The sequence below is a fragment of the Bos indicus genome, chromosome 12 (assembly GCF_029378745.1).
Source record: "Bos indicus isolate NIAB-ARS_2022 breed Sahiwal x Tharparkar chromosome 12, NIAB-ARS_B.indTharparkar_mat_pri_1.0, whole genome shotgun sequence".
NCBI classification, from domain to species: domain Eukaryota; kingdom Metazoa; phylum Chordata; class Mammalia; order Artiodactyla; family Bovidae; genus Bos; species Bos indicus.
In genome coordinates, this window is record NC_091771.1 from 21,433,926 (window position 1) to 21,459,820 (window position 25,895).

Below are 25,895 nucleotides of genomic sequence, written 5' to 3' on the forward strand. Positions count from 1 at the left end.
TATTGTTATATAGATATTTTACTTTATTGTATACATATTAGATACATATTAGATACATATTAGATTTAAAAAGAATAAAAATCCTACTCTCTAGAACATGAGACAGTAAATAGAACAAAGATTGGCACTATTATATAAATGGAATCCATGAACATAAATAAGTAGTGATTTTTAACTATATTTATATTATGCAGTTTTAAAACTATCTAATCTTTTACAATGACCAAATCCTTACTTGAAACTGTAGAGTTGATAAAGGATATATGCCACTTAAGTATTAGTTTGGAGACTTACAAAACAGTTTTACTGGTGGTATTTATGTGTGAGAGGAGTCCTACTACTGTGTATGATTATCATGTTTTAGGAGACATGATTTAATGGTGAAGTTTTTATATTAACATTACAAGGAAGAAATCAGTTTTAAGTTATTAGTTATTTTAGAAATGCTAAACTAGAATGACATTTATGAAATAGTATATATTCCTTCTCTAATTCCATTTTAATGGTCTATATAAACTGTTATCAAACGAAGCGATGGGGTTAAAATTTTTTTAGTATTTTAGATAGTCAAGTTAAAAAAGGAACTTAAGAAAGGAACTCAGATTTAAAGTTCCAAAGACCCATCAGCTTTGGCACGTTTTCTTTCTTACCACAAATCATTTTCCCTTAGAAATGGAGTAGTTAACTATCCCTCTTATGACCTTGGCTATAATAAAAAGAAAGCGGTTAAGAGACCACAGATGCAGCCACCGGCACTGATGGAGAGCGGCAGTGAGCAGGTAGGGACACAGGAGACCGCAGAACTGGGCGACAGAGTGAGCTAACTCGGTCTTAACAAATCACCTATCTCAGAGAAAAACTTGGTCTGTTGAGATCAACAAGGCAGGATTAACTTTCTGCCGTGAATACTTAGGTACTTGGCAACTCCTGACCTAAAGGACATGCAAAACCACAACCAACCAACCAGCCAACCACTCTTGGAATATAATATAACTCCATTCCTTATTAGAACTTCACTCCTCTTCTGTTGGGTCAGGTTCAGAGAACATTCCGCACAGGGCTGTGTTGGGGCGGCACACAAAAGCATCAGTTTCACAGCCCAACTCTGTTAACTGTTCCAGTGAAGACACGCAAGGATAATGGTCTTTTAACATATCTGGCAATTTAGAGGTCTTCTCTTGAAGACGTCGAGAACGTCTAACTGGTGTTAGAAACTTTAGCTCTTTATGTGCTGAATTTGTTTCATCAAACTGCATCTTCTTTTTTACACTAAAAAAGAAAGACCCACAAAATTATTCCCATTTTCACTTCATATTTTTATACTAAATATTTATCCATGTGACTTGTCCTACAGAAAGAGGGCCTGCCAGCTCTCTGAAGTCAGGAACTTTTTCATTTCTCCCTTTGTTGTTTGTTACAACTTGTACACACTAGATACTTGAATACTAGATACTTGAATACCTATAGAATTGGCTAATTGCTCAATTCCAAAACCCACTGTTATTAGTAATACCCAGAAATTAAAGTTTTTCTTTTTTAAAATGGTAATATTTAGGAAAAAGCAAAGCAAGTACAGGTGAAATGTTCCAATCCCATTTTGTTTGAAATCTTTCTATTAACAAATAGTTCTAATCGGGAGCTTAAAGATTTCAAAATACCACATGCATGATCCCTAAGCATAAAAACAAGAGCACATTACATTTTAAAAGTTTACCTTTGCAAGTATGGTGTAGTAGACACATTATATTTAATTAAGCAACCTGCCCTAGTGTTTGTACTTGGGGTTTTAACATCACTGGTTGGGTCTTTTACTTTGTCATCTTGCTCTTTTTCACAGTCTTGAAACACATTTCTAGGAGGGTTGTTTTCCATTTCCAGTTTTCCTGATTCTAGATCAACACCTGTATCATCAGTATGGGCTTCTTGGATTTTTTCTTCGGCTGCACTAGTCTCCTCAATATTTTCTCCTACAGAGAGATTTATAGATGAAGCTTTTGTTTGAATATAAAGAATAAATTTAGAAGACAAGTTTATTTACAGTTAGCTGAATTTGCAAAATCAAAGAACCACACTGCCATCTTGTAACCATTTACTTTTTCTAAGCAGATACTAACAATTATTTACCAAATACCTAATATTTCCTATGTGTCAGGGATTACAGAAATGAATACCAAAAGGAAATCATCCACACCCTTTAAGAAGTTCACATTCTGTGGAAGAGACATGCTTTAAAATAATTAGGTGAAAAATGCTATACAGGAGGTTAAAAAAACAAAGGGTCACGAGAACCCATACAAAGAAATAACTGAATTTGCTTGAGGACAGGGAGATGGCAAAGGAAGGCTTCACAAATGACATTTACATGGGGTCTTGAAAAATGAGTACAAGACAGAAGGAAGACAATCTTGGTATGAAGCTTAAAAATGATCTACTAAGACAAAATTAAAGGGCCAGTGTGCTTAGAATATATAAATTTTAAAAAATTGCGGGATAATTGACATATAATATTTGTTTCAAGTATACAACATAATGATTTGATATTTGTATATATCGTGAAATGACGACAATACATTGTGAAATGATAACATCTGTCCCCATACAGAGTTGCAAATCTTTTTTTCTTGTGATGAGGACTTCTAAAGTTTACTCTCTCAACAACTTTCAAATATGCAATACAGTGTTATTACTTCAGATACCACACTGTACTTTGCATCCCCAGGACTTACTTATTTTATAACTGGTAGTTTATATCTTTTGACCTCCCTTCACCCATTTCAGTGGGTTAGGCTGTTCTTAGACCTTCCTCTGCCTTTGGTTTGTGATACGGTCATGGTGGAGAGGTCTGACAGGATGTGGTCCACTGGAGAAGGGAATGGCAGACCACTTCAGTATTCTTGCCTTGAGAACCCCATGAACAGTATGAAAAGGCAAAATGATAGGATACTGAAAGAGGAACTCCCCAGGTCAGTAGGTGCCCATTATGCTACTGGAGATCAGTGGAGAAATAACTCCAGAAAGAATGAAGGGATGGAGCCAAAGCAAAAACAATACCCAGCTGTGGATGTGACTGGTGATAGAAGCAAGGTCCGATACTGTAAAGAGCAATATTGCATAGGAACCTGGAATGTCAGGTCCATGAATCAAGGCAAATTGGAAGTTGTCAAACAAGAGATGGCAAGAGTGAATGTCGACATTCTAGGAATCAGCAAACTAAAATGGACTGGAATGGGTGAATTTAACTCAGATGACCATTATATCTACTACTGCGGGCCGGAATCCCTCAGAAGAAATGGAGTAGCCATCATGGTCAACAAAAGAGTCCAAAATGCAGTACCTGGATGCAATCTCAAAAACGACAGAATGATCTCTGTCCGTTTCCAAGGCAAACTATTCAGTATCACAGTAATCCAAGTCTATGCCCCAACCAGTAACGCTGAAGAAGCTGAAGTTGAACGGTTCTATGAAGACCTACAAGACCTTTTAGAACTAACACCCAAAAAAGATGTCCTTTTCATTATAGGGGACTGGAATGCAAAAGTAAGAAGTCAAGAAACACCTGGAGTAACAGGCAAATTTGGCCTTGGAATACGGAATGAAGCAGGGCAAAGACTAATAGAGTTTTGCCAAGAAAATGCACTGGTCATAACAAACACCCTCTTCCAACAACACAAGAGAAGACTCTATACATGGACATCACCAGATGGTCAACACCGAAATCAGATTGATTATATTCTTTGCAGCCAAAGATGGAGAAGCTCTATACAGTCAGCAAAAACAAGACCAGGAGCTGACTGTGGCACAGACAATGAACTCCTTATTGCCAAATTCAGACTTAAATTGAAGAAAGTAGGGAAAACCACTAGATCATTCAGGTATGACCTAAATCAAATCGCTTATGATTATACAGTGGAAGTGAAAAATAGATTTAAGGGCCTAGATTTGATACATAGAGTGCCTGATGAGCTATGGAATGAGGTTCGTGACATTGTACAGGAGACGGGGATCAAGACCATCCCCACGGAAAAGAAATGCAAAAAAGCAAAATGGCTGTCTAGGGAGGCCTTACAAATAGCTGTGAAAAGAAGAGAAGCAAAAAGCAAAGGAGAAAAGGAAAGATATAAGCATCTGAATGCAGAGTTCCAAAGAATAGCAAGAAGAAATAAGAAAGCCTTCTTCAGCAATCAATGCAAAGAAATAGAGGAAAACAACAGAATGGGAAAGACTAGAGATCTCTTCAAGAAAATTAGAGATACCAAGGGAACATTTCATGCAAAGATGGGCTCGATAAAGGACAGAAATGGTATGGACCTAACAGAAGCAGAAGATATTAAGAAGAGGTGGCAAGAATACACAGAACTGTACAAAAAAGAGCTTCATGACCCAGATAATCACGATTGTGTGATCACTGACCTAGAGCCAGACATCCTGGAATGTGAAGTCAAGTGGGCCTTAGAAAGCATCACTAGGAACAAAGCTAGTGGAGGTGATGGAATTCCAGTTGAGCTATTCCAAATCCTGAAAGATGCTGTGAAAGTGCTGCACTCAATATGCCAGCAAATCTGGAAAACTCAGCAGTGGCCACAGGACTGGAAAAGGTCAGTTTTCATTCCAATCCCAAAGAAAGGCAATGCCAAAGAATGCTCAAACTACCGCACAATTGCAGTCATCTCACACGCTAGTAAAGTAATGCTCAAAATTCTCCAAGCCAGGCTTTAGCAATACGTGAACCGTGAACTTCCTGATGTTCAAGCTGGTTTTAGAAAAGGCAGAGGAACCAGAGATCAAATTGCCAACATCCACCAGATCATGGAAAAAGCAAGAGAGTTCCAGAAAAACATCTATTTCTGCTTTATTGACTATGCCAAAGCCTTTGACTGTGTGGATCACAATAAACTGTGGAAAATTCTGAAAGAGATGGGAATACCAGACCACCTGATCTACCTCTTGAGAAACCTATATGCAGGTCAGGAAGCAACAGTTAGAACTGGACATGGAACAACAGACCGGTTCCAAATAGGAAAAGGATACGTCAAGGCTGTATATTGTCACCCTGCTTATTTAACTTCTATGCAGAGTACATCATGAGAAACGCTGGACTGGAAGAAGCACAAGCTGGAATCAAGATTGCCGGGAGAAATATCAATAACCTCAGATATGCAGATGACACCACCCTTATGGCAGAAAGTGAAGAGGAACTCAAAAGCCTCTTGATGAAAGTGAAAGAGGAGAGTGAAAAAGTTGGCTTAAAGCTCAACGTTCAGAAAATGAAGATCATGGCATCCGGTCCCATCACTTCATGGGAAATAGATGGGGAAACAGTGGAAACGGTGTCAGACTTTATTTTTTTGGGCTCCAAAATCACTGCAGATGGTGACTGCAGCCATGAAATTAAAAGACGCTTACTCCTTGGAAGCAAAGTTATGACCAACCTAGATAGCATATTCAAAAGCAGAGACATTACCTTGCCAACAAAGGTTTGTCTAGTCAAGGCTATGGTTTTTCCTGTGGTCATGTATGGATGTAAGAGTTGGATTGTAAAGAAGGCTGAGAGCCGAAGAATTGATGCTTTTGAACTGTGGGGTTGGAGAAGACTCTTGAGAGTCCCTTGGACTGCAAGGAGATCCAACCAGTCCATTCTGAAGGAGATCAACCCTAGGATTTCTTTGGAAGGACTGATGCTAAAGCTGAAACTCCAGTACTTTGGCCACCTCATGGGAAGAGTTGACTCATTGGAAAAGACTCTGATGCTGGGAGGGATTGGGGGCAGGAGGAGAAGGGGACAACAGAGGATGAGATGGCTGGATGGCATCACTGACTCGATGGATGTGAGTCTGGGTGAACTCCAGGAGTTGGTGATGGACAGGGAGGCCTGGCATGCTGAGATTCATGGGGTTGCAAAGAGTTGGACACAACTGAGCGACTGAACTGAACTGAGTCTTTCCTGGTTTTTCCTTCTGTCACCCTGATCATTCCCTCTTACGTGTGGTTGTATTAGTTGCTCAGTCGTGTCTGATTCTTTGCGACCCCACAGACTGTAGCTTGTCAGACTCCTCTGTCCATGGGATTCTCCAGACAAGAATACTGGAGTGGGTTGTCATTCCTTCTCCAGGGGATCTTCCTGACCCAAGGATCAAACCCAGGTCTCTGCACGGCAGGCAGATTCTTTACCATCTGAGCCACCAGGGAAGCCCATTCCCTCTTAAGCTCCTTCATTAAATACAGCCTTTAAGATCAGATCATATTCATTTCCTGTATGTCCCACTGGTACTTATTAACAGCAATCATAAATAGAAATATTCTCTGTTGAACTAAAAAATCTTTATAGAGGTCATTTAGTCAAAAAAGTGAAAGTCATGTCCAACTCTTTGCAACCCCATGGACTGTAACCTGCCAGGCTTCTGTCCATGGGATTCTCCAGGCAAGAATACTGGAGTGGGTTGCCATTCCCAACTCCAGGAGACCTTCCTGACCAAGACAGGAAAAGGAAAAGGCTTAGAGAGGTAAGGTAACTTTCACAGATACATGGTAACGATTGAACAAGATCTCCTAGTTAAGAATTATTTATACTACGTAGAGTCAATGAATTTCAGAGGTAAGTCAACAGAAGTATGAGGAAAGAACCAACTTAAATATTAAAAAAAGTTTAAAAAGATAAAAATAATTCAGCAAAGAAATTTAAAATTAAATCACAATTTACCTGAAGGAAACAAAAGAAACTAACTTACCAAATTTAAGTTTTTCTTGACTCTTCCTTGTCAGAATGTCAACAATTGTATGTCGCATCTCTTCGATGGGCTTAATTTTATTTTAATCAAGAAAGCAGACCCATATAAGTTTTATATTCTCAGACATTAACTAGGTTATCCAAGTTGAAAATATTAAAACCAGTGATTACATATTTTAAAAGAAAGCAATGGTTCTTAGACCATTTTTCTCAGAATTCTTGCTACTCAAGTTGAAAAACATAACTGTCTTTTCCAAATAAAAATGAACTTAAAGAAAAGGAAGAAAGTGAAGTTGCTCAGTCGTGTCCGACTCTTTGCGACCCCATGGACTGTAGCCCACCAGGCTTCTCTGTCCATGGGATTCTCCAGGCAAGAACACTGGAGTGGGTTGCCATTTCCTTCTCCAGGGGATCTTCCGGACCCAGGGATTGAACCCAGGTCTCCCACATTGCAGGCAGATGCTTTACCCTCTGAGCCACCAGGGTTAAGGGATAGAATTTTATCAGTTTAAAAAATTTCTGTTAATTTTTCTTAAGCCTATGGTAACTATTACTGCTTGCTTGACAGAAACAAAATGAATGAACAAGTAGCAAATTAAGACTATTAATATCTATCAAAGAGCTGATTATATTTTTTACTCTAAATTTGTATTACTTTATTCCTTTTCTCCTACATTCCAGCCCATGGTTATATTTTTGTTTCACATGCTATTAAATGCATCTTTGAAGAGTTCAAGGTAGATTAGTCTAACATTTCATTTATTCAAAAATTCAGCAGCTCAGTAACCATGCATTAAACGTCATATAGTGTAAGTACTTACTACATTCCCTTGAAGCACAGTGCCTGCTAATGGAGTATATTCAAAGTATGGTACAAAAGGGAAGCTCAGGGTCACAGTCTTAATTCTTGAATTTGGTCCTAAAGGACTCACCCATCAGGTGTTCAGTTTTCTTGTCCAGTTTTGATCCCTGTTCCCCAACTTCTGCTCTGGTCTCACATCTCTTTACTGCTTTCTCTATGAATGCCTGGCTCTAGTTTTGCATCTTAGCTATACTGTCATAAGCACCATTAAGCAACGTCCCTTCTGACTCAATGTAGTAGGGACCTAACATTCTCTTCCAGGTAAAGTTCGGTGGAATATAATTATCCTTCAGCAAAGTGCCTTACATATTTAGAGAGAATACCTGCTGAATATATGATATTTTAATTCAGGTGAAAGATCAGATAGTATTTGTTGGCTTTGCTGATACTAAAGGATATAGACCTTTCTTAAGGAAAGGCTGAAAAAGAAAAGTTTTTAAAAACTCTCTTTGTAAACAATTTCCAAGAATGCACTTCTGAGAAACTTAGCCAGAAGGAAATACATTTAGGAATATCTGCCCATAAAAACAAAAAAAACAACTAAATAAAAACTCAAGATATGACTTATTCTATAGCCCAGGGCTTTTTTGTAGCAGCACAATGGGAAGAGGTAACAGATACAATATTAAACCACTGCTAATAATGTCAGACAAATTAGTTTATTGCCATTTTCTATATGTGACTGGACCAAACATATGGCATGTAAATGTGAGTCCATAAAGATAGACTTGTAAAGTGAGAGTTCTCTGGTCAGAGAGCTTGCTAACATTTTAAAAGTTAATTTAATTCCATTTGCTTTCTATTAAATAAATACTTTTTAATACTGAAAATTCAGTCTTTCAGTAGATTTCTCCACTAGAGGATGTCCAAAATGACATGTTGTGGTAAACTATTTCTCATATCACATTTTAGGAAACACATATTTCAGCTTATATCCATTTTCTAAGGTCTGACTATCCCTAGTACATGAGCAAGCTTTAGAAGGGTGAGAAACAGCCTCTATAATATGTAATTCTGTGGTCTTTAAACATTCATTATTGCCACATAAATAAGCAAAATTGTATCAAGTTATATGTGATGTGTTCCAAAATAATTCTGAATTATTTACACTGAAATAATAATGGCCCGTAAGTTATCATCTCACCTGAGCTCCTGACAGAATGGCCTTCTCATAGATTGCGATAATACTTTCAATAGGACTTGTGAGTGATTCAATATGTGCAAGGCATATCCAATATTTAACAAGCTTTTTGGCATCTGGAATATTTTTAATCAGGTCATTTAATGTAACTAATACTTCTTCTTTTGGACACCCCTAAAACAGCAAGAAATAAAGTGAGTGATGCTGTTTAGTCTACAAACTATGAACAATTAAGTAAGCCTACTACAATCAGGATCAGTGGTAAAGAGAAAAAAAGGGTGGTAGAAAATTATTCATAAAATAGTCACCATTGTTTTCCTTACTCCAAACTTATTCTGAATAGTTAGCAAGAAGTAGATCAGTCAAGAGTCAGAAAAATGAAACCCTAGTTGAGAAAAAATTAGTAAACAAAACGGCTAACACGCTGCTCAGTCTTCACGTTTGCCCTCGTGCGTGTAATGGAGTACATCTGTTGGTGTGTGCACGCATATACACTTTTCCCGCCTCTGCCTGGTCTCAGTTGTGGCTTGCAGGCTCTTCTCATTGCAGCAAGTGGGATCCAGTTCCCTGACCAGAGATGGAACCCAGGTTCTCTGCCATTGGGAGCGCAGAGTCCTAGCCACTGGACCACCAGGGGAGTCCCTATTTGTTATTACTTTACTTATAATTTTTTAACCTACCAAATGCTTATGGAACCAGCTCACTAGTTTTTTTTTTCCCCTAATTATCTTTGTCAGGTTTTAATAGTAAGATTAAAAAAATGAATCTGTAATGGCTTATGTAATTAACAGCTATATACAAGTAAGTAGTAGGGCAGAAAATTCCACAGTATCAATAAAAAACCCCAGTAGAGTAGATAGGAATAGAATCAGTTTCCCTGACCATAATTTTCACTGGCTGTCAGAACTACAAAAAGTTTAAAGATATTCATAAAGACTAGAGAAAAGGTTTTAAATCACACTCTGTATTCATCAGTCTTGCTGTGTTTAGACACTAGTGAGTGACCAAAGCAAGATTAAGGAGACATCAGGAGAAAAAAATACACACACAGACACTCCAAAGTTGATTATCATACCCATAGGATTCTGGTCCAAATCATTAAATTCTACAGTTCAAGACCATGTTGGTTTAGATTAATGGGATTTGGTTTGCAAATATTTTAGTTAAATTTAATCTGTGATAATAATTTGTGTTGCTAGTCTTTGGTACAGTGTAGAATGAGTAGAAAAAATAATTTGTAAATACATTGATTGAATGTAAAAAACAGAAGTATCAGAGCAAATACCCAGCCCCAGCCTACTCTATAATAATATCTTAGAGAAATACAATATTTATAAACTCAATGGAAAAAAAATCTAAGTATCCCTTTGATTCATTTATAGGAACTCAATTAGAATGTAGCCCATTAAAGGCTAAAGAGAAACAATCTCACAATTAAGTCTCCATAACACCGCTGACACATTAATTGGTCATAAAAGACTGATGATATAATTTAATGAGATAACACTGATGAAGGTAATTTGTAAGCTATAAACTTAATTTGTAAGCTATTAAGTTATAAGCTATAAAGCTGTAAACAAATATAAGATAAAGACTCTACCTCATTAATCAGGTTCAGGCATTCAGAAAATGTCTTGTTTACTTTTTCAGTAAACAGTCGTTGCTCATCTTCTTCTGCCATGGTAGTCCAGAAGGATCCAACAGGTTGTTCATTTTGTGTTTCGGGCTCAGGCCGGGTAACTGCTGAGCTCGGAGGCCGTTTCAGAATTCTTCCTTTGCCAGCTTTCCACTCACTCAGACGAGCTCTACAGTCAGAAGCAGCATATAAACATTACTGTGACACTGAGGACAGAATTCTGTCAAACACAGCGAAAGCTGAACAACACTTCCAGTCTTTAATTCTACACTAGTGGCACATATATGGTTCACCTGTTTGAAGATAAACAGGGAACATATCAATGTTAACTATATGCACAAAGACCTCAAGAATGCATTTTTAAATGGAGAGGTTATAAAACATTTCCCAATTTCATTAACCATTTTAACTCTGATTACATAAAACAACCTAATTAAACATATTTTGGTTTGGTTTTAGTCGCTAAGTCATATCTGACTGTTTTGCGACCCCATGGACTGTAGCCCACTGGGCTCCTCTGTCCATGGGATTATCTGGGCAAGAATATTGGAGTGGGTTGCCATTTCCTTCTGCAGGGTTTCTTCCCGACCCAGGGATCAAACCTGTGTCTTCTGCATTGCAGGTGGATTCTTTACCACTGAGCCACCAGGGAAGCCCAATTAAACATACTCAAGCATATGTATACTTAGGATATACTGTTCCACAATATAAATAGGCTTAGACTGATCTACACATGAAGAGAATCCATGTACAAAAAACTTGAATACTCTAATATCAAGGAAATGATAAGCTGAATTCACAAATGAGACTCTACTGAAAATTGAGCTAATAAAATTACATCTACTTACTTTCTCTCCTCCGCAGTTTCTTTGGGCTGAGTCCATCTACTGTCAACAGCTGCTTTCACCGTAGTGTGGCTGCGCTGGCCAGCGCTTTTTGACTTTTCTATCAGTTTAGTGTTAGAAGATGAAGCAGGCCTGGCTACCATTCCAGCTGCCATGCTTTTTGATAGTGTCTTATCTCCTTTTATGTCCTGCGAAGAACTGGTCTTGATGCCAGACAAAACTGTATTTAACTCTTTCTCTCGAGGCCCTTTCCGAACTGTGACATTGGCAGACATCCTGCTGTTGCCGGGTTTCATGGCGTCCTGGGCTTTATTGTGCTGACTTCTAATAGGAGGTCGCACAAGGTGTCGGATCTGAGATGTAGTGCTCGCAAATTTAGTGGTAGACGTCATATGTGAGGCTCTATCACTTTTCACTGTTATGCTGCTGACGTCTCCAGGCTGAGGCTTTGTGGCTTTAGAGACAGTCGCTGGAAGTTTCTTGGTTGTTGCAGAACTCTCATCTTTGACTTGCAGTGGTTTTCTAAAGGAATTAATCTTAGACTGAACAATTTGGCCACGATACGCTCCAAGCACAGGTTTCTTGGGCACGTTAGCATCATGCTTTGGTTTTTCTGTAATCACTGGTTTTTTTTTACTGTTGTTTTTGAGGTGAAATGTTTGGCTTAATGTTCTATGTTGACTTTGGGGGTCATCTTTAACTGGTAACAATGGCAGAGTTTGATTATTATCCTCAGAATTAGGTGGATCCGTGGCTAGAGTTGAATTGGTTAATTCATTAGAAGGTTTTAAAGGAATACAGTTTTTTTCCACTGTTAAATTATTTTTGATCCCGGTAGGTCTACCAACATTCTCTTTATCAGCCTAAAAGAGTTATTTAAGACAAATCAGTATTTTAGAATTCCTTTCTTTCAGAAAGAGTTTAGGGAAAAAATACCTTCTTTAGGGATGAGGAAAAAGGGATGGAGAGCTACTCCATATCTTACCATTTTTGTCTTTATTTTCAGAACTTTTTTCCCTTCTTGGATCTGGCCTTCAGATGTCCTGACTCTCTGATCTCCATCACTTAAAAAAAAAAAAAAGAAAATCCACATGCTTTTAGATAATGCTTCCTTTTTGGGGGGAGGTATAAGATCATGTAACCACTCTCAGACTTGGTAGTTCTAAACTGAGACAAGAACTGAGCTGAGATTGACTTGTTCTAAGCAAAACTTTTCTTTATTGTAGGGTGATTTAAAGCGTAAACAACATGGCTAGGGAAAGTAAAGATATTTTCTTATAAGATCTTAAACCCTGCCATAATCTCATTCTAAACCATTCTCTAGTTGTTCAAATGAGTCTTCAAAAATCTTTGTTAAGCAACAGTTTCTTTGGTTAGTTTTAAGTATCTGGTACCAGACTTTCCTTGAAAAAAATTATTTTGAAACAGCTCTCCCAAAAGAAAACCAAAAATTTTCAAACATACAATTTATTAATTAATGTGGATTTTAGTTTCTAGATGGCATTGCATTTAGACTATACATCCCAAGCAAAAGGTTCTTCAAGAATTAAACCTAGGAACAAGATGGCGGATGAGTAGGTGGACGTGGAGTCTATCTCTCTCCATGGATACATCAGGAATACACCTTCAGACACAGAAGTGCATGCAGAACACCAGCTGAGAGCAGACAGGAGGACCTGACCAGCGTAAAAGAATATACAGACCCACGCAAAACTCAGTAGAATGAAGGAACTAGAGGGAAAAACAGGAGTGTTAGTTAGGACTGAGCCTGACCTAGGCGGGTGGGGGAACTGAAGCAGGGGTCTGATCCCCACACTGGGGCAACTGTCTGAGTCAGAGGAGAAACATTTAAGGCTGAGAGTGAAACAGCTGATCTGTGGCAGTCTAAATGGAATGAGACTCAGACAGTCCTTGCTGCAGCCATACATACCCCAGACAGGGCCGTAGATGCCCTGGAAGGCACAGCGGCTGGGAGCTGGAGTTTAGGGATTGTGGAGCAATCCCAGGGTGAGGGTTGCTGTTGACTGTAGAGAGATGGGTTGAGGGGATATGAGGGAGGAGACTATGGTCGGAAATGTCTGTGGAGGAAAGCCAGGCAGCCATGGAAGCAGGGCGACACTGCTGAGTCACATGTAGGGGGTGGAGCCATCACCATAGCCTCTCTCCCCCCACACACCAGAATCCACAGCAGAACAGAGAGGCTGGCCCATCAAACACCGGAGGCACTGAACTACAGACTAGGACCCCACCCAGGGTGCCCCTTTAAGTGCCTGGCGTACCGGTCTATAGAGTAGGGCCCCAGCCAGGGGGGCCCCTCTATGTGCCTGATGCACCAAACAACAGAGAAGGACCCCAGGCAAGGGAGCCCTCTAAGTGCCTGAAGGAGCAGAGCTATAGAGAAAGACTGGCCAAAGAGGCCTTCTGATTGCCAGCTACAAGAGGCTTGAGAAAAGACTCTGATAGGGCCATAACTCCTGCAACAGAGGTAGTCCATGTCGCTGCACACTTGGCACCACCAGGGTCCCCACAAGTCAAGCAGCTGCGCCACCTTCACGCTCAACTCTTACGGGGGCAGAGCTGCCACAGGCAAAAAAAGCCTTGCGTCTTTGTGCACAGGGTTGCTTTAGTAGTGTCCAACTCTGCGACTCTGTAGACTGTGGCCTTCCAGGCTTCTCTGTCACGGAGGGGTTCTCCAGGCAAGAATACTGGAGTGTATTGGCCAGTGTGGGTGGCCATACCCTTCTAGAGCACGATATTCCCTGCTGCCCTCGCTGCCAACTCCCGAGTACCTGGTGCTGCCAGAACCCCTGTGACCCATGCACCACCTCCACACCTGGCCCTCACAGGGGCAAACCCAAGTCCTCCAGGGCAGCCTCAGGAGCAAACCCCAGTGGACGACCCACATGCAGAGGTGGAAATAAAACCACAATTAAAACCCAGGGGCAATGCGGCTAAGGAAGAAGGCCCAAAACCTCCCACCAGCTGTACAAGTGGCAGATTAAATCCACAGGATCAACTATGTAGACTCTATCTACGGAATATATAAAAGGTCATTAAGAGCTCCCACAAAAGAAAACGTACTAGTTCTGATAGCTGTGGGCATTGGAGGCAAAAACACAGAGGAGTAAGACCAGGTTAGAGTCTGAGCCCACAGCAGGTGCAGGGATCAGCGCAGTGTTGGAGGGCACCCTAGGGAGGCGAGGCAGACTGTGACTCCCAGCGAGAGAAAGGACTCTGACAGCAGTGACTCAAGGAAAACATTTATTATTCTTATGTTTTGACTTGTTCTGTAGATTCTTTTGTATTTCTTTTTTCTTTTCTTCCCCCTGTGTTATAGTTGTCGATTTTATTGGCACTATGAAATCTAATTAAGCTTTTGAGCTTTTTTTTTCTTTTTCTTCTCAGTCACATTTTTTATTGCTGTGTAAACCTCTGCCTCTACATTGGGCTTTTGCAGTTCTGGGGAGTTTCCTTTTTTTTTTTCTTTTCTCTTTTTAAAACTTTTTAAACCTATTATTATTTTTCCTACATTTATTCCTTTATTGGCTTTTCCTATTGTTTTTTCTTCTTGCAGTTAATCTTTAATGTATATAAATCTTCTTTATCTACCTCTGTTTAGCCTTGCATATCTATTCTTTCTTTTCCTCTCAACATATTTGTTAGTTTTATTTTCATTGCTTTATTCCCCAATTGGCACCTTGCTTTAGTTTTGTTTTCCAGTTTGTTCTTTAGATAGATAGTTTTGTTCTGGTAGAGATAATTTTTGGTTTCCTTTGTCTGCCGGGTCAATCTGTTGTACTTTTTGTTGGACTGTTTTCATTTTGCTTATGGGTGTTTATGTGTATATTCAGCCACACTTTTTATTTTTATTATTGTTATAAACCTCTGTCTTTGCATTGGACTTTTGCAATTCTGTTGAGTTATGCTTTTTTTCTTTCTTCTTTTTTTTTTTATAATTTTAACTTAAATTTTTTAAACCTATTATTTTTTTCTACATTTATTCCTTTGTTTGCCTTTCCTACTGTTCTTTCCTGTTGCAATTAATCTTTAATACATATAAATCTTCCGCATATACCTCTATTTAACTTTGCATACCTATTCTTTCTTTTCTTTCCTCTCAACATATTTGTTAGTTTTGTTTTCATTGCTTTATTACCCACTTGACACCTTGCTTTAGTTTTGGTTTCCAGTTTGTGCTTTACTTAGTTTTATTCTTAACTGGTAAATATAATTTTTTATTTCCTTTGTTCTCTGGGTCAATCTATTGTACTTTACTTTTGTTGGACTATTTTGACTTTGCTCATGGGTGTACATGTATATTCCATTATTTTAATTATTATTTGACTGATTTTGTAACTGCCATTTGTCTGGAGTTCATCTTTGGTCCCTCGTTTTTGGATATTTGTTTTAATCTCACTTAATGCCATAACAAACCATTTGTAGAAGCTTTGATCCTGACCAGAGATCAAGCCTTGAGCCTTTAGAGTGGGAACACTGACCCCAAGACCCTAGACTACCAGAGAACTAACCTTCAGTTCAGTTCAGTCGCTCAGTCGTGTCTGACTCTTTGCGACCCCATGAATCACAGCACACCAGGCCTCCCTGTCCATCACCAACTCCTGGAGTTCACTCAGACTCATGTCCATCGAGTTGGTGATGCCATCCAGCCATCTCATCCTCTGTCGTACCCTTCTCCTCCTACCCCCAATCCCTCCCAGCATCAGAGTCTTTTCCAATGAGTCAACTTTTCACACGAGGTGGCGAAAGTACTGGAGTTTCAGCTTTAGCATCATTCCTTCCAAAGAACACCCAGGGCTGATCTCCTTTCTTCAGTTCAGTTCAGTTCAGTCGCTCAGTCGTGTCCAACTCTAGTATCAGATAGTGAGAACTCACACAAAGGAAACCACTTGAATACAATTCCCGGCATCACCCAACCAACAGTAGCACACTGTGCAGGAGGCCTCATCTAAACAACAAACAAAACAAAAATACAAACCCAATCATCAGCAGACAGGATTACCACCTCACTCAGCCTTGCCCATCAGAGGAAAAACAAAGACTCAGCACAAATCTCACCCTATAAGAAGCTTACACAAACCACTGGACCAACCTTAGGAGAGCAGAAACTAAAAGGAAGAAAGAATTCAACCCTGAAGCCTGGGAAAAGGAGACCTCAAACACAATAAGTTAAAAAAAAATAATGAAAAGGCAGAGAAATACTACACAAATAAAAGAACAAACTAGAAACACATTAGTCCAAATAAATTAAGAGGAGATAGGCAAGCTACCTGAAAAAGAATTCAGAATAATGATAATAAAGATGATCAAAAAACAAAATGGAGAAAATGCAAAAATCAATTAACAAAGACCTAGAAGAATTAAAGAATAAACATACAAACAACACAATTAATGAAATTTAAAATACTCTAGAAGGAATAATAGCAGAAGAACGAATCAGTGAGCTAGAAGATAAAATGGTGGAAATAACTTCTGAAAAGAACTGATATTCTCAGAGACATCTGGGACAATATCAAACGTACCAACAATTCAAAGAATTATATGGGTCCCAGAAGAAGAGAAAAAGAAAGGGTATGAGAAAATTTTTGAAGAGATTATAGTTGAAAATTTCCCCAACATGGAAAAAGAAATAGTCAATCAAGTCCAAGAGGCATAAAGAGTCTCATACAGGATAAACCCAAGGAGGAATATGCCAAGACACACACTAATTAAACTAACAAAGACTAAACACAAAGAAAGAATATTAAAAGCAGCAAGAGAGAAGCAACAAGTAACATACAAGGGAAACCCCATACATTTAACAGCTGATCTTTCAGCAGAAACTGTGCAGGCCAGAAGGGAATGGCAGGATATATTTAAAGTACTGAAAGGGAAAAAGAAAAATCTACAACCAAGATTACTGTATCTGGCAAAGATCTCATTCAAAATTGATGGAGAAATAAAAAGTTTCTCAGACAAGCAAAAGTTAAGAGAATTCAGTACCACCAAACCAGCTTTACAACAAATGTTAAAGGGGCTTATGTAGTCAAGAAATACAAGAAAAAGAAAAAGATCTACAAAATCAACCCCAAACAATTAAGCAAATGGCAATAGGGACATATGTATCAATAATTACTTTAAATGTAAATGGATTAAATGCTCCAACCAAAAGACACAGACTGGCTGAATGGATACAAAAACAAGACCCATACAAATGCTGTCTACAAGAAACCCACTTCAGACCTAAAGACACATATAGACTGAAAGTGAGAGGATGGGAAAATATATTCCATGCAAATGGGAAGCAAAAGAAAGCTGGAGTAGCAATCCTCATATCAGACAAAACAGACTTTAAAATAAAGAAGATTACAAGAAATAAGGAAGGACACTGCATAATGATCAAAGGATCAATCCAAAAGGAAGACATAACAATTGTAAATATCTATGCACCCAACATAGGAGCACGTCAGTACATAAGACAAACACTAATAGACACAAAAGGAGAAATGAACAGTAACACAATAATAGTAGGAGACTTCCCACTCACACCAATGGAGAGATCATCAAAACAGAAAATTAATAAGAAAACAGAAGTCTTAAATGATACATAAGATGAGATGGATCTCATTAATATCTTCAGGACATTCCATCCAAATGCAGAAGAATACACCTTCTTCTCAAGTGCACATGCAACATTCTCCAGAATAGACCACGTTTTGGGTCACAAATCAAACCTCAATAAATTTAAGAAAACTGAAGTCGTAGCAAGCATCTTCTCCAATCACAATGCTATGAGACTAGATATCAATTACAAGAAAAAAACTGTAAGAAACACAAACACATGGAGACTAAACAACACGTTTCTAAATAACCAACAGGTTCCTGAAGAAATCAAAAAATTTCTAGAAACAAATGACAATGAAAACACAAATCAAAACCTATGGGAGCAGCTTTTGCTGAAGTTCTAAGAGGGAAGTTTATAGCAATACAATCCTACCTCAAGAAACAAGAAAAACATTGAATAGACAACCTAACTTTACACCTAAAACAACTGGAAAAATAAGAACAAAAACCCCCAAAAATTAGTAGAAGGAAAGAAACATAAAGATCTGAGCAGAAATAAATGAAAAAGAAATGAAAGAAACAATAGTAAAGATTAATAAAACTAAAAGCTGGTTCTTTGAGAAAATAAACAAAATTGACAAACCTTTAGCCAGACTCATCAAGAAAAAAAGAGAAGAATCAAATCAACACATTAGAAATGAAAAAGGAGAGGTTAAAACAGACAATGCAGAAATACAAAGGATTATAAGAGACTATTATGAACAACAATATGGCAATAAAATGGATAACCTGGAAGAAATGGACAGATTCTTAGAAAAGTTCAATCTTCAGGACTGAACCAGGAAGAAATAGAAATTATGAACAACCCAATTACAAGCACTGAAATTGAGGCTGTGATAAAAAATCTTCCAAAAAACAAAAGCCCAGGATCAGATGGCTTCACAGGAGAATTCTATCAAACATTTTGAGACGAGCTAATGCCTATCCTTCCAAACGCTTTCAAAACATTGCAGAGGAAGGAACACTTCCAAACTCAATTCTATGAGGCCACCATCACCCTGAAAACCAAAACCAGACAAAGACAACGCAAAAAAAGAAAACTACAGGCCAATATCACTGATGAACACAGATGCACAAATCCTCAGCAAAACTTCAGCAAACAGAATTCAGCAACACATCAAAAAGCTCATACCCCATGATCAAGTTGGGTTTATTCCAGGAATGCAAGGATTCTTCAATATACGCAAATCAAACAATGTGATATACCATATTAACAAACTGAAAGATAAAAACCATATGATAATCTCAATAGATGCAGAAAAAGCCTTTGAAAAAATTCAGCACCCATTTATGGTTAAAACTCTTCAAAAAAATGGGCATAGAAGGAACCTACCTCAACATAGTAAAGGCCATACATGATTAGCCTACAGCAAGCATTATTCTCAATGATGAAAAACTGAAAGCATTGCCCCTAAGATCAGGAACAAGACAAGGGTGTCCACTTTCACCACTATTATTGAACATAGTTTGGAAGTCCTAGCTACAGCAATCAGAGAAGAAAAAGAAATAAAAGGAATCCAGATCAGAAAAGAAGAAGTAAAGCTCTCACTGTTTACAGAAGACATGATACTATACATAGAAAACCCTAAAGATAGTATCAGAAAATTACTAGAGCTAATCAGTGAATTTAGCAAAGTTGCAGGATACAAAATCGATACAAAGAAGTGACTTGCATTTCTATATACTAACAGTGAAAAATCAGACAGAGAAATTAAGGAATCAATCCCAATCACCATTGCAACAAAAAGAATTAAATATCTAGGAACAAACTTACATAAGGAGACAAAAGAACTGTACACAGAAAATTATAAGACACTGATGAAAGAAATCCAAGATGACATAAGCAGATGGAGAGATACTCCATGTTCCTGGGTAGGAAGAATAAATATTGTGAAAATGACTATACTACCAAATGCAATCTACAGATTCAGTGTGATTCCTATCAAATTACCAATGGCATTTTCCACAGAACTAGAACAAAACATTTCACAATTCATATGGAAACACAAAAGACCCTGAATAGCTGAAGTAGTCTTGAGAAAGAAGAATGAAGCTGGAGGAATCAACCTTCCTGACTTCAGATTATACTACAAAGCTACAGTCATCAAGACTGTATGGGACTGGCACAAAAACAGAAATATAGACAAAATGGAACAAGATAGAAAGCCCAGAAATAAACCCATGCACCTATGGGTACCTTATTTTTGACAAAGGAGGCAAGAATACACAGTGGGGAAAGACAACCTCTTCAGTAAATGGTGCTGGGAAAACTGGACAGCTACACGTCAAAGAATAAAATTAGAACACTTCCTAACACCATACACAAAGATAAACTCAAAATGGATTAAAGACCTAAATCCAAGACCAGAAACTATAAAACTTTTAGAGGAAAATGTAGAATACTTGATGACATAAATCAAAGCAAGATCCTCTATAACCTACCTCCTAGGGTAAAGGAAATAAAAACAAAAGTAAACAAGTGGGACCTCATTAAACTTAAAAGCTTTTGCACAGCAAAGGAAACTATAAGCAAGGTGAAAAGACAACCCTCAGAATGGGAGAAAATAAAAGTAAATGAAACAACTGACAAAGGATTAATTTCCAAAATATACAAGCAGCTCATATAACTCAATACCAGAAAAACAAACAACTCAATCAAAAAGTGGGGAAAAGACCTAAACAGACATTTCTCCAAAGAAGACATACAGATGGCTAACAGACACATGAAAAGATGCTCAACATCGCTCATTATTAGAGAAATGCAAATCAAAACCACAACCTCAGACCAGTCAGAATGGCCATCATCAAAAAGTCTACAAACAATAAATACTGGAAAGGGTGTGGAGAAAAGGGAATGCTCTTGCACTGTTGGTGGGAATGTAAATTGATATAGCCACTATGGAAGACAGTATGGAGACTCCTTAAAAAACTATGAATAAAACCACTATATGACCCAGCAATCCCACTCCTGGCATACACCCTGAGGCAACCAAAATTGAAAAAGACACATGTATCCCACTGTTCACTGCAGCACTATATACAATAGCTAGAACATGGTGGCAACCTAGATGTCTATCAACAGATGAATGGATAAAGAAGTTGTGGTACATATACACAATGGAATATTCAAAGTTCAGTTCAGTCGCTCAGTCGTGTCCAACTCTTTGCGATCCCATGAATCGCAGCACGCCAGGCCTCCCTGTCCATCACCAACTCCCGGAGTTCACTCAGACTCACGTCCATCGACTCAGTGATGCCATCCAGCCATCTCATCCTCTGTCGTCCCCTTCTCCTCCTGCCCCCAATCCCTCCCAGAATCAGAGTTTTCCAATGAGTCAACTCTTCGCATGAGGTGGCCAAAGTATTGGAGTTTCAGCTTCAGCATCAGTCCTTCCAATGAACACCCAGGACTGATCTCCTTCAGAATGGATCGGTTGGATCTCCTTGCAGTCCAAGGGACTCTCAAGAGTCTTCTCCAACACCACAGTTCAAAAGCATCAATTCTTCGGCGCTCAGCCTTTTTCACAGTCCAACTCTCACATCCATACATGACTACTGGAAAAACCATAGCGTTGACTAGACGGACCTTTGTTGGCAAAGTAATGTCTCTACTTTTCAATATGCTATCTAGGTTGGTTTTAACTTTCCTTCCAAGGAGTAAGCATTTTTTAATTTCATGGCTGCAGTCACCATCTGCAGTGATTTTGGAGCCCCCCAAAATAAAGTCTGACACTGTTTCCACTGTTTCCCCATCATTACTTAGCCATAAAATGGAACGCATTTGAGTCAGTTCTGATGAGGTGGATGAACCTAGAACCTATTATACAGAGTGAAGTGAGTCAGAAAGAGAAAGATAAGTATCATATTCCAATGCATGTATACAGAATCTAGAAAAATGGTACTGAAGAATTTATTTACAGGGCAGCAACGGGACTTCCCTAGTGGCTCAGAGGCTAAAACGTCTGCCTGCAATGCGGGAGACCCGGGTTCAATCCCTGGGTTGGGAAGAGCCCCTGGAGAAGGAAATGGCAACCCACTCCAGTATTCTTGCCTGGAGAATCCCATGGACGGAGGATCCTGGTGGGCTATAGTCCACGGGGTCGCAAAGAGTAGGACACAACTGACCGACTTCACTAACGGAGACATAGAGAAAAGACTTATGGACACGGGGAGAGGAGAGGAGAAGAGAGGGTTAGATGTATGGAAAGAATAACATGGAAACTTATATTAGCATATGTAAACAGCCAATGGAAATTTGCTGTATGGCTCAGGAAACTCGAACAGGGGCTCTGTATCAACCTAGAGGGGTGGGATGCAGAGGGAGACGGGAGGGAGGTTTCAAAAGGTAAGGGATATATGTGTACCTATGGCTGATTCATGTTGAGGTCTGACAGAAAACAACAAAATTCTATAAAGCAATTACTCTTCAATTTAAAAAAAAAAAGAAGAAGAATTAAACCCAAACTTCTTTTTACAGAGATAGGTTAGTTAGTACAGGCCATGAGACCCTCTTAGCAAGTGATTTCGTATTCTGTGAACAAAGTGGGGAAAAAAGGGTCAGTTGGACATGCCTTTGATTCTAAGTCAGATTTCAACTTCATAGATACAAAAATGTGAACAAAATGTATATTTTAGGGTCAACAGAGTTTGAGAGCTCTATAGTTTAGAATGTTCTTCCCGTTGTGTATAAGAGTACTCTAAACCCCATAACCCAGTTGGATCCCTTATTTAAATAAGTACTTGAGAGTCACAGTCACATTTGAATTAATGTTCTTTCTCTGCTTTCCCTCTATTAATTTCATTCCACCTCAAAGTCTTAAATAAATACCATCTACACACTGACAACTTGCAAGTTTTTATCTCTAGTCCAATTCTCACCCCCGGAACTTCAGACACATCACTGTTTGGCATCTCCACTTAGATGTCTTCTTGCTACCTCAAACTTATCATGGTCAAACAGAGCTCTGGATTCTCCCACTCTTCCCTCACGCTTCCCATCTCAATATACAGGATCACCATCCACCCAGTTATTCAAATCAAAAGTCTAGGATCATCTTTTTGTCTTGAACAAAAAAATTGGGATTTGTAAAGAAAATGTTTATTCTAAAGTAAAGAAACTATATATGCAAATCAGGAAGAAACAGAACTGGACATGGAACCACAGACTGGTTCCAAATAGGAAAAGGAGTACGTCAAGGCAGTATATTGTCACCCTGCTTATTTAACTTCTATGCAGAGTCCATCATGAGAAACGCTAGGCTGGAAGAAACACAAGCTGGAATCAAGATTGCCAGGAAAAATATCAATAACCTCAGATATGCAGATGACACCACTCTTATGGCAGAAAGTGAAGAGGAACTAAAAAGCCTCTTGATGAAAGTGAAAGAGGAGAGTGAAAAAGTTGGCTTAAAGCTCAACATTCTGAAAACTAAGATCATGGCATCTGGTCCCATCACTTCATGGGAAATAGATGGGGAAACAGTGGAAACAGTGTCAGACTATTTTTCTGGGCTCCAAAATCACTGCAGATGGTGATTGCAGCCATGAAATTAAAAGACACTTACGCTTTGGAAGGAAAGTTATGACCAACCTAGATAGCATATTGAAAAGCAGAGACATTACTTTGCCAACAAAGGTCCGTCTAGTCAAGGCTATGGTTTTTCCAGTGGTCATGTATGGATGTGAGAGTTGGACTGTGAAGAAAGCTAAGCGCCGAAGAATTGATACTTTTGAACTGTGGTGTTGGAGAAGACTCTTGAGAGTCCCTTGAACTGCAAGGAGATCCAATCAGTCCATTCTAAAGGAGATCAGTCCTGGGTGTTCATTGGAAGGACTGATGCTGAAGCTGAAACTCCAATACTTTGGCCACCTCATGCGAAGAGTTGACTCATTGGAAAAGACTCTGATGCTGGGAGGGATTGGGGGCAGAAGTAGAAGGGGATGACAGAGGATGAGATGGCTAGATGGCGTCACTGACTCGACGGACGTGAGTTTGAGTGAACTCCGGGAGTTGGTGATAGACAGGGAGGCCTGGCGTGCTGTGATTCATGGGGTCACAAAAAGTCGGACACGACTGAGCAACTGAACTGAAAGAAACTAATTAATGTAAAAAATATATATTTTTTAATTTTTATTTGGGAACAATGCCAAACTTATATAAAGTTGCAAAATTATAAATAATTTAAAGAATATGCATATATTCTTTACCCAGATTTGCCTGTTAACATTTCATGTCATTTGCAATATCATTTGCACTCTTTCTGAACGTATCTATGTGTAGAATATATACAACTTTTTACCTGAACCTTTCAAGTTAAGTTATATACATGATGGCTCTTTACCACTAAATGATTTGATGTTTATTTCCTAAAAACAGGAATTTTATATACTCACAGAACAGTTATCAAATTCATAAGTTTACTTTGATTTACCACCTTATTGTTCACAGTTGAAAACTGAGCTAATAATATCCTTCACAGTATTTCCTTTTCCACTATCAAACACAGTATAAGGGTCAGGTATTGAACTTAGCTGTCATATCTCTTTAGCCTCCTTTAACCTGGATATTCAGGATCATCTCTGACTCTATTTTTTCTTTTATATCCCACAGCTAATCCATCACCAAGTCCTGCCAGCTCTATCTCCTAAATATAAGCAGAAGTTTCCACCCTGGAGAAGGGTATGAAGCATTCATCAAGACAAACTATATCAATAAATACAGTACCTATTATAAAGAAATGCAAATTAAAATACTGGATTAAATAAAATGTTATTAAAATTCATTTCCTTTTAAAAATGTGGCCACTAGAAAATTTTAAATTACACATGTGGCTCACATTACATCTTTACTGGACAGCTCTAATTTGACAAATGTGAATTGAAAAAAATTTGACCTCACCTGAGTAACATCTGATTTTCCTGTTTGCATGCAAAGGAAGTTTTTCTTTTTAACAGATGCTCCTTGAGTTTTTGTCTTCTTTGCTCTAAATAACAAAAGAGCTACAGGTCAGCATCAGCTACAATAACACCAAATAAAATACTGATTTAACTTCGAAAAATATTCTACTTGAGATCACATACTGTCTATAACCGAAAATTTCCCATTTCAATACTGCCTTTGAGAAATAATAATATTTTTAAATGACTGTTACTATACCTGGTCCCCATAACCACTCTGTACAAGAATAACATTCCCTACTGTCCGAAAGTGAAGTCTGGAGAGCATCACTGTCGACATACAGTTCCCGAAAGCCAAGTTTCAAGAGCTAAATGGTAGAGATGAGACACCTGACTCCAAGTTCTAATTTACCAGAAGTGGGTGAGAATTTGTTTTCCCATCCATAGGCCAAGAAACAGCTATTATTTCTGAAGATCCGGACAACCCGGACAACAGATTTCTCTGAACTCGAAGGGAACATGCGTTCAATCTGAAGCATCAAACGCGCACACCCTTCTCTGCAGAAAAGAACTCCCGACTCCGGAGGTGGGAGGGGCCTGCGCAGGCGCAGCTCACCCGGGCGGGCGCGGCCCCGCCCCCGCGGGCCCGGAGCCCTGCACACTCGCTCCTACCTCGCCCCCGGCTGAACGGATTCTCTCACCTGAGGCGCGTCTCCCCCCGCCAGCGTGTCTCGACCGCACGCAAGGCGTTCAATCCGTACACTAACACCACACAGCGGGCACCACTCCGATTGTCCCGTTCATAAACGCCGAGAACGCGGCCGCGAGAGGCCAAGCGCCCGTGCGGGCTTCTCACACAACCGTACCGGGGTTGGGGGCGGGGGAAGCCGGTCTGCGGCCCCGCGGCCCTGACGGCCTTGCCCGAGCCATCCCGCGCCCGCGGGCGCCCCGGCCCCTCAGGCAAACGATCCACCGTCCGGCTCGCGCCACTCCCGCCACCGCGGGCCTCACCTCTGAATGCGGACTGGGTCCTCTGACTCGGGTTCAGCTGCAGGTCCTGGGGGATGGCTGGGGTGCTCATCACAGCTCGGGGAAGCAGGGTACGCGTCTCTGGCGTAAACTTCCTCCGGACGCCGCTGCTCTTCTCTGCCTCTGGGCGCGCGGGCTCT

The 25,895-nt window shown here is 39.3% G+C and overlaps 1 protein-coding gene and 1 long non-coding RNA gene across 5 annotated transcripts in view; one reads left to right on the forward strand and one right to left on the reverse strand.

Moving 5' to 3' along the window:
* Window positions 1-24,596, forward strand: part of LOC139186190 (uncharacterized) — a 30,606-nt gene extending 6,010 nt beyond the window's left edge. Inside the window, exon 2 of the long non-coding RNA XR_011569725.1 lies at window positions 24,440-24,596. This is a non-coding gene — a long non-coding RNA (uncharacterized lncRNA). The remainder of the gene's footprint in view (window positions 1-24,439) is intronic.
* Window positions 3-25,895, reverse strand: CKAP2 (cytoskeleton associated protein 2). Of its 4 annotated transcripts, none has more exons than XM_019971349.2 (9): window positions 25,738-25,894; window positions 24,728-24,812; window positions 12,194-12,272; window positions 11,212-12,071; window positions 10,328-10,532; window positions 8,731-8,901; window positions 6,726-6,795; window positions 1,715-1,967; window positions 3-1,269 (listed from the first exon to the last, which is right to left on the reverse strand). In XM_019971349.2, the coding sequence occupies exons 1-9, from the start codon at window positions 25,805-25,807 to the stop codon at window positions 1,014-1,016; spliced, it is 2,049 nt and encodes a 682-aa protein (XP_019826908.2). In that variant the 5' UTR covers window positions 25,808-25,894; the 3' UTR covers window positions 3-1,013. The 4 variants fall into 4 exon arrangements, with proteins under 4 accessions (XP_019826908.2, XP_019826907.2, XP_070656248.1 ...); XM_019971348.2 differs by lacking the exon at window positions 25,738-25,894 and adding an exon at window positions 25,139-25,304; XM_070800147.1 differs by lacking the exon at window positions 25,738-25,894 and adding an exon at window positions 24,986-25,118.